General features: G+C 43.0%; 1 protein-coding gene across 2 annotated transcripts; it reads right to left on the reverse strand.

Annotated features, from left to right (window-relative positions):
* Nucleotides 1-917: 917 nt before the first annotated feature.
* dyrk3 (dual specificity tyrosine phosphorylation regulated kinase 3) lies at nucleotides 918-12341 on the reverse strand. Of its 2 annotated transcripts, none has more exons than XM_077726615.1 (6): nucleotides 12233-12341; nucleotides 7962-8071; nucleotides 4638-4843; nucleotides 4249-4552; nucleotides 3712-4128; nucleotides 918-3640 (listed from the first exon to the last, which is right to left on the reverse strand). In XM_077726615.1, the coding sequence occupies exons 1-6, from the start codon at nucleotides 12267-12269 to the stop codon at nucleotides 2909-2911; spliced, it is 1806 nt and encodes a 601-aa protein (XP_077582741.1). In that variant the 5' UTR covers nucleotides 12270-12341; the 3' UTR covers nucleotides 918-2908. The 2 variants fall into 2 exon arrangements, with proteins under 2 accessions (XP_077582741.1, XP_077582740.1); XM_077726614.1 differs by lacking the exon at nucleotides 12233-12341 and adding an exon at nucleotides 10041-10787.
* Between the last annotated feature and the right edge of the window lie 322 nt (nucleotides 12342-12663).

A 12663-nucleotide genomic window follows, 5' to 3' on the forward strand; every position in this document is an offset into this window, starting at 1 on the left:
ATGACAACACAACATAAAAAAAACAACAAAGTCTTAACCCAAACCAAAACAAATCACCTCTTAGGGAAATAATTTCAATTACACTGCTTCTGATATTTTGACAGTATCCGGAAACAAAATAAACAGGTCATCTTCATTGCTTCGTCTGTGACCCCCTTTTTGTGTATTCATGTACGTCCACAGAAACACAAAGTGGATGACAATGAATCATCACTAGTGACACATTTGTTGGCAGGGTGGGGAGGAACAGTGTCTAACATGTAATACAAGGGTTTTGTTTGAAATATTTCACATTGGACTGGAACTTCAAATTGGGTGTCCAATTCCCAAAAAGATCCCTTTGTCGTTATTTGGGAGGGAATAAATGGTGCATTGTCATCTGTCATGGCCGGGGCCCCAGATCTGTAACATTATCGCTGCCTAAGAGTTTATTCACAGTATTCCATGAGCACCATTGGAAACATTGCTCATAACCAAGGTATCATGTGACAACAAAATGAATCTCATAAACCAGAGGGAAACTTGGGCTAATTGAATCAACGTGTGATCTGACAATGCCCAGCCTTTGGAGGTCCATGAGATCCTTCAACAGGTATTCCTCTCTGCATCAGCTCTTATCTATGGATGCAAAATGTTCTTGCATTTTTTTCCAGTTCTAGACAGGTTACCTGTTAAAAATAAATTTGTTGGAGCTTCAACATGTGGTACATTGGCCCTTGGACTAGGATCTCATCCACCGGTGCTCTGGGAAGAGAAAAACTTCAACCCATTTTCACAACAACGTGCAAAATAAGTTCTAAAGATGGTAGTCTTCAGGGCAAAATGGGATAGACTTAGATTGAAGTCTTATCTTCCACTACAATGGTGTTTGTGAATAGTTTTACTTCATCTACAAAAATCAGTCGATCAAGACTCAGTTAATAACCATTTTTCTTTTATTTTCCTTAGAAAAAGAAACTATCACAAGTCTTCATTTGGTTACTTTACGATTCTCTTCTGGTGGTCACTCAGCATTTACTTATCAAGATTGTGATCTCATGCTGGAACACCAAACATCCTGCTCACTATACCGCACGCCACAAGTACAACATAACAGCATACAACTTCTTTTTGTCTTCTTATTGCAAGCTTGCTTTACACTTTCTTTTGACATTTTGGGCATGATTCGCAATAAAAACCACTTCTATTAAAAATTGGAAGAAAAAAAAACAAGTAGAAATCCCTGAAAGTTTTACTTAGAAAACAAGGGATTAAACAGAGGATTCTGAGCAGGCTGGTCCATACAACATGCACCTGACGACTTAGTGAGTGTGTGTGTGTGTGTGTCTGTGTGCATGACTGGACAGCACCATAATTCAGTATATTTCCTATACTAATGGGTTGACGAGGTTCCTTGGCCTACATGACAGTGCGAGAACAACAGGGAGGGGGTTTGGTGGAATATCTAGGTCAGATTGTGGCACAGACATGCCTGACCCCCCATTTGCGCCTCTACTGCGTCACAGAAACACAAATGCATTGTTTGCCATTAACAGCAATGATCTTAAGCTTTTCTTTGAACCAAGGAGCGAAAGTCAAAGACATTCTGACAGACTGGCATTCAAACAAATGATCACATATTACAACTCATCCCATTTGCTTGTATTTGTTGCAATTGTAGGGAGCGTTGCACTTTAATGACCTGGTTCTGAGGGGAAATTCTTTTTTCAGGAGTAAACATTAATTGGAAGATTAAATAGGGCTGAGAATATTGTCTTTTAAAGTATTTCTCTCCTACTCCATGATTTGGCCAAATCTTGTTTGTAATTTTGATTTATCACATGACCATTCTCTCTGTGCGACCGAGTATTTGTCTGTGGCCCAGTGGTTGGGGACCCTGCCATACAAGATTAATGGATGTATAAAGTATGTCTCCCTGAGAAAGATCATTCAAATGGATATGTACTAGTGGCCCTTCTCAAACAAAAGAAATATATACTCGCATTTATCAAACTGTGCAACGTATTAGCTGCATTTCTATATATTCCACCGTCTGGCCTGTATAACACGCGAATACGCCATGTTGGAAAAAATCAGCATCCTAACAGTCGGTGAACATGATTGCACGAATATGATTAAGAGGCTAGATAGAACTGAAATATGGCCAAGAGTTGAGGGAGGGAAGCCATGACACTTTGTCGTTAAGTGGTGCTTCTTGTCCTCCTCGACCTTGCGTGCGAAGGGGCTTTAAATAGATCACTCTTCATGTCTCCTACAGTAGAAGCAACCAAGCCACCATGTTCACGCACACACTATTCTCACATATTGAGCTGACATGCGAGCGCCGGGGACTACGGTCAATTAGAAGAGATGATGAGGCCGAAGCGCTGATGGTGGAAGGTGATGCTGTCGTCACAGTGTGCAAAAAGTGTTTGCCGAATGTGTCAGTGTGCACTTTTATACTATGATTTTTCGCTGAGTAAAGGTTTGTCTGCTACCAGTGAGCTAAGTAGGGAATTTGTAGCCCTTTTAACTCCTCAGAGTGTTCAATAATAAAGAGTGAGGCATTTGTGTGCGGCCAACTACAAACACTCGCGTGTGAACAATTGCGCGTTAAAAACACTCAAGCATTTGTACAAAGCGTGAACTAAATCGACGGCTGTGCAAAGAAACGGAACAGCCGCTCGAGGATATCAGTATAAAAACTTAGTATGAGTTTTGCTTGTGTGGCCTCTTCTTTTCTCAGCTAATCTCAAAAAGCCAGAACTGGGGTGTCGACACCGCTCAGTAGAAAACAAATACAAAGTAGAAGCAAACATTTCAAAACCTAGACTCCATGTCCTCCTGCACTCTCACTCCTGCTGAGAAGTGCGGAGGAGGAAAAAGAGGAAAGGGAGGAGTGGAACGCTCTCTCTCTCTCTCACTCTCTCTAAGTGACGAGTTTGGGTAGGACCGTGCGAATGGGTATGGCCTCCCCTGCGTCTCCCAACATGTTGCTCCTGAGTTTGTTGTTACTTGCCGTGGTGCTGATGCCAGACCCCCCCTTGGCCATGATAGAGGGGAAAGAGGTGCAGTGGTGTTCGGGGAGCCGCTTCACGGGGACCCCTTGGCTCCTCTCTGCTCCGGGCAGCGGTTTGGGCAGGCGACGGTAGAGCCAAGGGTGCCTGAGGGCTTGGCTCGGGGTCAGGCGGGATGAGGGGTCCCAGTCCAAACACTTCTTAATGAAGTCAATGAAAGTGGCGTCCTCGCAGCCTTTGAGTGCAGCGTTCCACTCCTTGCTAGCTGGGGGTCCTCTCAACTTGCCGCGGCGAGAGCGAGACGCCGTCAGCACGGTGGCCCCAGTGGGCAGGGTGTTGGTGCCGCAGTAGCGAGGGTGGCCCTTGGAGTTGATAAAAGCCTTTACTCGTTTGGCCTGCTCCAGGACCTTCTGAGGAGGCATGCCCAGCAGCTCCATGACACAGGCCAATTGGTCTCCCTCGTCTTCACCCGGGAAAAGCGGGTAGCCCGTCAGCAGCTCGGCCAGGATGCAGCCAAAGCTCCACATGTCGATAGCGAGGCCGTAGCGGGCGCCGAAGATCACCTCGGGAGCGCGATAGAAGCGAGACTGGATGTAGGTGTACACACGCTGGTGCTCGAAGCAGCTAGACCCAAAGTCAATCACCTGGGAGGAGAAGAGAGAAGCGAGTGAGACTTTTTGCACGGGAGCTCGAGATGGGAAAAGCGCACCAATACCTTGATTCCACTGCGTCCCTGCTGCTTGAGCAGAATGTTCTCGGGTTTGAGGTCACAGTGGATGATTCGGAGCCTGCTCAGGGCTTCCAGGCACTGCAGAATGGAGTGTGCAAACTTCCTGACCAGAGGCAAGCTGAAGCCCTGAAACTTGTTGCGCTTGATCAGCTCGTAGAGGTTCATGCTGAGCAGCTCAAAGGTCATGCAAATGTGGTTGCGGAAGGTGAAATGCTCCAGCATGTGCACAACATTCATAGTGCCATTGCGGTCCTGCTTTCGCAAGTGTTCCAGGATGCGAATCTCCTCCTGGGCCTGCCGGTGGAAGCGCTTCTCGTTGCGAACCATCTTCAGAGCCAGGTGTTGCTGCAATTTGTGGTCGTAGACTTTAGCCACCTGACCGAAGCTGCCTTTACCGATAATCTGAGGACAGCAAGGGGAAGGCGGATTAACCAGGATTGATTTACGACTACAAAGACAAAAACAACTTTACTTCGGAAGTGAAACAGACATTTTGCATTTTGAGCATATCGTTTGCCTTACTTTAAGAAACTCGTAGCGGTACGCCAGGTGGTCATGGGGGACATTGATGTAACCACCTTGCTCGTCATCATAGCCGCAGTTGTTGCTGCCGCCGGTGACGGCGGGCCTCTTCTTGGCGTTGGGTCCCACAAAGTAGACGTTCGGGTAAGAGTGGATCTCGCTTTGCTCGAGGCTTGTCAGTTGAGTCCGATACAGCCTCACGGCCTGCTCTGGCGTGAGGGGGCCACACAGCTTGGTGCTGTTCCCTCCATTGGCAACCCCGTGAGATCCAGAGTTCTCATTGGAGCCCTTACTGGATTCCGAACTGTGGTAAACCAGAGCAGACTGGTAAACCAAAATAATCCTATTTTTTGTTATAAACAAATTCACTTTTTTTTAAGCATTCCCACCTGTCAACGCTGTGATCCTTGGACACGATGGTGGCTGGTGTCGGTTTAATGGCCGTCTGACCGATGGTCCCGCTGTTCGGGGCTGCGGTCGTGGTGATGGCGCTGATCTTGCGATTGTTGGCCGAGTCCTCGTAAAGATACTTCACTTTCAGCTGGCCACCTCGTACAGTTATCTGATCCCTCAACACACCCTTGTTACTGACAGCCTGGAGAGAAATAAGAAATGATTTTATCAGTCCATCATAGATTCTAGGCAAAGAGCACACTAGACTGCGGCTGGAGGGTAGCCATTGATTGACCCGCACCAGATGCAGAACACTATCAAAGTTTGACACCGCTGAATAAATTCTATGTCAAATGGCAGCCATTTGGAGTGTGACATTTGGAAGTGAATGAATAAAACTAATTACTGGAGTAATTTCCAGCACTTAAAAACTGCCCTTTAACACAGCACACCCAATTGGAATGCAACATGGTTGCGCAGTCCCACAGGAATAAGTAATGTCTGATATCAGTTTTTTCTACACACAAGCCTAAATTTTTATCAAGACGGGTGAGTGTCACACATTGTTAGCCATAAAGGAGGGCGAACCAGCAATACTGGTTTTAGATTCTGTTAATGAGGCAACACCCGAGCCCCCTGTACAAAACAATAAAACTGCTAAAACTCCAGTTTTTGCTGCACGTGTATCAAACGTCCATTATTCAGTGGCCAAATATTATTTCATCAACATTGCAATGACAGAACTGACAGGTAGTATGATTTTCCACAATGATATAATACATTTTTAATTAAGTTATCAAATTTCAAAACAACTATGGCAGACTTTTCTTAACTCCCTTGAGTTATGTAATTAACATTTAACTACTCCGCCAAAAATTGTACATTCATGAACTAATGCTGTAACCTGAAATGACACAGGTAAATTTATCAACTTTAGTCCTGTTGAAACAGCGTCCAAGACTCAACCCGTGGACTGGTACCAGTCTGGGAGCTACCAAGTGCTGGTCCATCAGAGTATAAAATATTAACGTTTTCAATCTCGCCCTCCTACTTGAAATGAGAAAAATAATAATAATAAAAAAAAGTAATTGCTGCAATTATAGGGACTTGATTTTTTTGCCATCGTGGGTGTCGTTCGTGCACCGACCCTCACATAATTTTGTCTTAAGTCGTCACCCTCCACAATAGCCAGTCCACGAGAAAATAAAGAAAAAGTGAGGTGTGGAAAAGGTTGTGGACCACTGGGTTCAAGGACTTTTTACACTAGTGGGAACAGCAAACAGTTTGTCGCATGTAACCCATTCAATTCATAGGTAAGAGTGGGCGTTCCTGGAGGCATCGAGCGTTCGTGGCCATAAAGGACGGTGTGGCTAAGGGCGGGTGAATTTGCCGCAAATAACAGCCTTGTTCTATTTCAGGGCAGTAAATGGAGTATGTCTAATCAGAGAGGTGCGGCCTTCATGCTTATCTCGCTGTTTTAGCAGATAGATACAACAAAAGGCAGAAGAAACATTAGTCATTTTGCAGACATCTTGGACTTTGCCATGCCATATTTTATAATGGATCATATTTTCCACATATTAATGACCTTGATGGACAAACTAAATTCTTTCCTGTTATAGGGCACATGGCTACACCGTCAGGAAATCTAAATTAAATAAGGCAGTGACACATTTGCACTGTAATTTAGGCATACATTGTAAAAAAAAAATCCTGCATCACTGCACGTGACAAGAACACAGCCTTGACTGATGCATGCAAGGTAAATGGCTAACCTTGTGTAGCTGTTGTCACAGAAATGTGCACCATTGATTGCAACCCCTCACCCACAGACAGCAACGAGTACGGGTCTAACATTAAAACAAACAGTGTGGCTTGTCAAAAGTGCAGCCTTATTGATTTGAAGAAAAACGACCCAAAAAAATCCACATAAATTGGAGGTTAATGGTGAGAAGCAAAGGTGGCAACGGAGTTCCTCGTGCGAAAACGAGCACAGTGCAACAGATGGAAAGGAGCTAATCTCTTTGCTGTCAAAGAAACTCCTCAGCATGCTGACAGTAACAGCTCTCCCGCTGCAAACAGAGAACTTGTTCCAATGTAAGCCATCTTAAACTAGAGAAAACAAACGCTTAGGCTTGTAACAGTGCTCAGCACCACCATCCTCCACTATTCCAATTTCTCTCAAGTTTGTTCATTCATTTTGAACTCAATGCGCAGCAATGACAAGTGTGGTTATGATTTCAAGCGAGCAGCTCAGGGCGTTTAAACAAATAAACTGGGGCACAATTCTGTCAGCTAGATTCAATAGAAGATATTACCTCTGCGAGCATGACAGCAAATAGAAAAGAGTGGCCCTAAAACTCTGTACAGTCCCACGGATGGCAGATTACACTGTACAGTACAAGAGGGGGTGGTGGGTGTTGATTAGCAGTTTTTTTCTGGGTCACATTTTCAAGTCCAATAAATCATTAGATTTTATAACAATCCATGTTGCCCCTTTTGACATGAGAGTCTTTAGAAATTCATTGTGTGCACATTTGCTGCTACTGGCACTCAGGCAGCATCAAAGGCTGAAACGTAGCCCACTTGTATCTTCAAGTATCATTTTATTGTTATTGAATGATAGTGAAGGTAATGGACAATTATGTTTAAAGTTGTTGGTCATGTGCAATTGACATTTATGGAAAACAAAACAAACAATAACAAAAAACGCCACAGTATCATCTCACAAGAAGAGTCTGCCTCATCCTGGTTTTGAGGATGACCAATGGAGACCACCTGGATGACTGAGAATTTCCACAAAGAAACTCCATATTTAGCAAGTACATTGGTGTTTTTTATTCACAATGACACTCTGTTAAAATATAACTTAGCCAATTATTTTATCAGGTGAATTCAATGTTCCCAAACTCAAAACATGTTAAAAATTATGAATTTGTAAACAGCATGCATTCAAAACCCATGACTCATTTGTGCAAAAAATAAAACAAGGTCATCTTTAAAAGAATCTATTCAAGAGAAAAAGACACTGATAATCATTAAGATCGCATTTGTCGCAACTTGAGTAGTAACTGAATTAAATCAGTGGGAACACATCCTTTTTGACCTCAGATGCTCCACTTAAATTCTTCTGTATAACTTTGTCTACAGATCTAGTTCATCCCTGTGTCATAATGGTTCACCCAAAACAGCTAAGCAGCAGTACAGGTTAAACAGTGTAAAGTTGGCAGGGGGAAGGGCTTGCATCTCTCCGGTGTCTGGAGAACGCGTGCACAGGAAATGGAGCTTTGTTGGCTTTGGGTGCTTGAATGTTTACTCACCGTGTGTTTGGGCATGGGGGGTAGGCCGGAAGGACTGCTTGGGTCTGTGTCCTCTTTGAGGATGTGGTCCGTCCTCATGTATGAGTCGTACAGTCCATCACCATGACGAACTTAAGAGACAAAGACAAGCAAACATACCAATGTGATCGAGGGAAATGATTCAATCATTACCACTGTAGTCAAGGATTCATAGAAAAAGTGTCATCTAATTTTGAGGAAAAAAAGTTCTGAATCTACGTGCCATTGATCGTCTTGTCAATCAACTAGGATATTGTGCAAACAAATTGAGAAGACAGGTATTTCCTGCAACAATCCACCCCATGAATGCGTTGTGAGCAGTACAAGAGCATGGCAGCGACCTGGCCAGCTTAGGTAGGGCTTAGGGTCCCAGATTGCTAGCGCTGCAAGTGGTATTATTGGCCTAATGGGGGTAACAGATGCCAGTGTGACGACAGCATCTTTCCGTCAATCCATCTGTCCATTCAAGCTTGTTCGTGTACTGCCTGGACCAGGTCAGGTGTGCTCCCAAATAGAGCTCACGTAGGCATTCGATAGCGAGGTGTATTCTATATGCGTGTGTCTGTGTGCGTGTGTTTATGTTAGTGGGGTCACATCACTTCATCTGAGCTGATACAAGCTGAGTGTATGAATAAAAGGAGCTTGTAGGTGGTTTCTCAGATGACAAAGCCCATCGGCAGGCTGTTCATCTCCACCGTTGTTAGGCTGGTTTCTCTCTCACCAACACAAGGGATCCTTGCCATGAGCCAGCCAACATTTACACTGGTGACATGTTTGGTTAACTGAAGAAAAACAACTGGTGTTCCGTGTGCCGGCCCTTGAGAGTGTTCTGAGCATGGGCAGGTGCGTCACAGCCTGTGTCCCCTAGTCAACAGACCTGCACCGGACAGATTAGATCTGCTGCCTGGATACCCACGCATTAGACCTGCACGCCACAGCACACCAAACACAGTGTTTAGGTCTCCATGCACAAATTTAGGACACAAGGACCCAGTTAGCAGGACTGCAAAGTCCTAATAAGCTAGAAGAGACAGGGATCAGAGTACTTTCAGACTTGGCATCTAAAGGGGAAATAAACTTAATATATATATTTTTAAGTCTATTAGAGATGACTGACATTTTGAAATAGATGTTATTTATTCTAAGTGTTGTTTTGCACTTTGAGCGGAGAATCTAAATTCATAATAGATGCGCTGCTGACCTTAAGAAATGCCTCAACTCAAGCATGTAGCACTACATGGCTATAATCACCCTTTTACCAAATTACCACATTGACAAACCTTATACTACAAATATGTTTTAAAACTACATCTGATATTTTGAGCATTTTGGATTAAAATGAAAAAGTGCAACAACTGTTGGCCAATCCATTTTAACATGAAGGGATACCAGTGAATGACTTAAATCAATCACCACCAATAATGACAGCCAGCCCTCCCCGATCAAATGGATTGGACGCCTATGGCCGCCAATGGCAACAAATTAGTTCATTTAGACGTCATCAATGATGCAGTAAACTAAGTGTAAACAAAATCCATAATATATAACCATAATTACTTTAACTTTGCCTGTCATATTTGAATTAATATTTGAAAAAGCACGACATTTGAGCGATCAAAGTCTGGCTAAAGATAGTACAATGAAGCCAAAACGTGACAGTGTAAAAACAAACATGAGTGTGTAAAAAAAAAAAAAAAACTTGTTCTTTCCCATGATCTCGTATAGATGGCACGCATGCAAACAAATATAAACATTTCCCGGAGTTTGTACTGCAAACATAAAGATCGTGCAAGTCTCGTGGTTGGACTTCTAAGAAAGAGCTCATGTTTACACGGTAAAGAAGACTACCGGACGTCCCAGCTCGTCCAAAAAAAGTGCCACGACGTGATAGTTCGAGTCCAGTGATAAGAACATTGACGCCAGTTTCGCGTACAAAACATTTGTGTAAATAAAATCAAATTGCCCAAATGTTAAACTCCCACCACGATGGTCTGCTAAAAGTTCCAAACAACAGAGAATCGACAGTAAAAGCAAAACAAAACAATCAAAAGTTGTAGTTACCTGTTGATATTGGGCCCTCTGGCTTTCTGCTTATAATCATCATTGTTGTAATTATTTAGTGATGCCAGCATCCAAAGTCCCCGAAAAAAAGTATAAAAAAGTTACATGGCCAACTTAAGCGGATTTCACTTGAACTTGACGCAATTAAAAAAATAGAATAACCTGAGTTGGGGTTTGGAACTAAAAGCGCGTCAGGGATTGCTTAGTTTGTATTTTGTGAGCGGCTAACATTAGCCGAGTTAGCCACAGGGAAGACAGGCGGAGATGGGGGTCGTTTCCCCCACTCGGCTCGCGAGCCACAAAACAAATGTCCGTCGAAAATCAGCACATCAAGTCCAAAGGCAGCGGCTCGCCGGGGTCTTCCGCGAAGCCCTCGCCTTTCTCTGTCTGCGAAGCCACCCGATCTGGAGCACCATTCCCGTGTTTCTAATCGTTGAGCCGACTTTTGCGTTCGAAAGGCGGCGCTTCCAACTCAGTTGCAGCCTTTGGGCGCTCCGTCTGGAGTCGGGACGGACGGGCGGCTCGGAGGGCTCGCTTCGGGGCGGCTATCCAAAAAAAGCGACCGAGCGCTCTCCTCCCCCCATGCTAAAAAGGCGCAGACGACCGCGGCGTGGCCGTTCTGCAAAAAAAAACACTCGTAGTCACCGCGATAAGGAAAGCGGCGTTTAATCCGTCCTGCGGATCGTGCGACTATCTTATTCGAAGCGGTGGTGTGGTTGTTGCTATGGGCGTCTTCAGTGTCCCGGGGTGGGTGAACGGGCCAGGCGTTGGAGGAGGAGGGGCTTGGAGTTGAGAAGATATGACGCGCGCCCTCTTGTGGCGTTAAAATGCAACGGCTTGCTAGTGATTATATTCTACATTTCATACAAAAAATAATATTATTTTCTCACTAAATATTTTTATGAGGTTCAAAGCTGGGGTCTCCAATTTCCAAACCAGTTGACATCCAATTGTAGCATATTTAAATTTAAAACTTCCTATAAAACAAATGATACTGAATTGAAATATCAACTACGCATAAAGAGATATATTTAAGTGTGGCCTGTGTGCATTTAACTCTGGGAATTGTATTCTATTTATGGATTATTTTTTTCATTAGGAATCTCTGGATGCCATTGATGGCAATAGTCATCCAATCAATTTTAACTGGAAGGTACTGGAAGCAATTAAATGCTTAACCAATTGCTGTGACCCCTGTCAAAATATCACGTTAATGGTTTCACATTTAACATGATCAATTTCACCTTTAAACATGCTTACATTAATCCCATTAATGCTTCTTAGGAAATGACAGAAGGCCCAAGTTTCAAAAAGCTAAGAAACTTGTGTCTTATTTTTTTAAATACTGATTTTTTTTTCAACATGGCCGTTTTACATGATGGTAATATCGGTTCCATGTGTGTTGGGTTTGAAGAACCCTCATTTTTATAATAGATACCACGCAGAAATATCAGGTCACACACATTCAAATGTTGTGTATTTCTGGCAAAAGCGAAAAGCTGGTTTGACAGCACTCAAAAAGTAGAATAGCATCAATAAAATAACATATATTATTGCCATTTTTGCCTATGTCGTTCTGAAGCACAAGTCATTACCAATGAGCTTCTACTTTTAAAAGGTCTGCAATGATAGCTATACATCAAATCCATTCAAATTCGGGTGGGTGGCTTTGTATAATCATTTTTTTTCAGGATGATTGGCCGCAATATACATCCCATCCATTTAGACCAGCCTTTTCACATTCACCTAACAATGAAATAGCATTGAAGCCGAACTGAAACAATTATTGATAATGACGTCAAGTGACGGTATTAAGTACACGTTCACTATGTAATCCAATCTAAATCAAGAATGGATTTGTTTTAGAATGTGGTGGTCAGCTTTGTAGCTTATCCCTAAAGGGTTGCCACGGCGAAACCATAGTAATGTTTATTATGAAATGTTATAGTGTCTGTAGCAATGTAACGTTGTTGTGGCAGATCACACTAGAAACAGTTCTCAGCGTTTCATTTGGGTTCTACACAACTTCAAATGTCAACCACAAAACTATAACATGAATTTAAAATAAAATAAAAAATGACTATGAGGCAAATACCACCAATATATTCAATTTCTATTCTTTTTTTGTCCTATTCTTTTCCCTTTTGGTGTATTTGTGAATATTTTTACTGTATTCAGTTTGTTGTTGTTACCTGGACTGTCTTTTGCCTGTTCTTGCTTGTTTCTCATTTTAGTTCATTTTCATTCTCCATTAAAATGAAAGTATCCCTCTTTCTCCGCCACTACCTGATGGTCCACAATGTCTTTTTTTTCTTCTTTTCTGGTAGGCGAGGATCAAAGACCATGTCATCATTGTGTGACTTTGTTACACAACTGATGACATGAGACGAAGTGATAAATACAAAGAAATGATGAACTGCATAATCATGAGCCACTTCAGCAGATGGGCAGTGACACCATGGTCATTTGTGTTTACCTATGTTTAACCAAAAAAAAGGAAAACAAAAGTCTTGTAGAAACTATAGAGGTTCTGGATTTAGTGAGTGGCATTGCAGAGGACAGATGGGGAGATGGGAACGGCGTGAGAAGAGCTTAGTTCTAAATTAAGTTGGTGATACATGCT

Source organism: Stigmatopora nigra, chromosome 10, assembly GCF_051989575.1.
Source record: "Stigmatopora nigra isolate UIUO_SnigA chromosome 10, RoL_Snig_1.1, whole genome shotgun sequence".
Lineage (NCBI taxonomy): Eukaryota > Metazoa > Chordata > Actinopteri > Syngnathiformes > Syngnathidae > Stigmatopora > Stigmatopora nigra.

Coding starts and splice junctions, on each gene's coding strand:
- dyrk3 (XM_077726614.1), bottom strand. CDS start 10,083: ATGATGATTATAAGCAGAAAGCCAGAGGGCCCAATATCAACAG. Junction 8,072..10,040: donor AGAGGGCCCAATATCAACAG/GTAACTACAACT, acceptor TTGTCTCTTAAG/TTCGTCATGGTGATGGACTG. Junction 4,553..4,637: donor AAGGATCACAGCGTTGACAG/GTGGGAATGCTT, acceptor GGTTTACCACAG/TTCGGAATCCAGTAAGGGCT.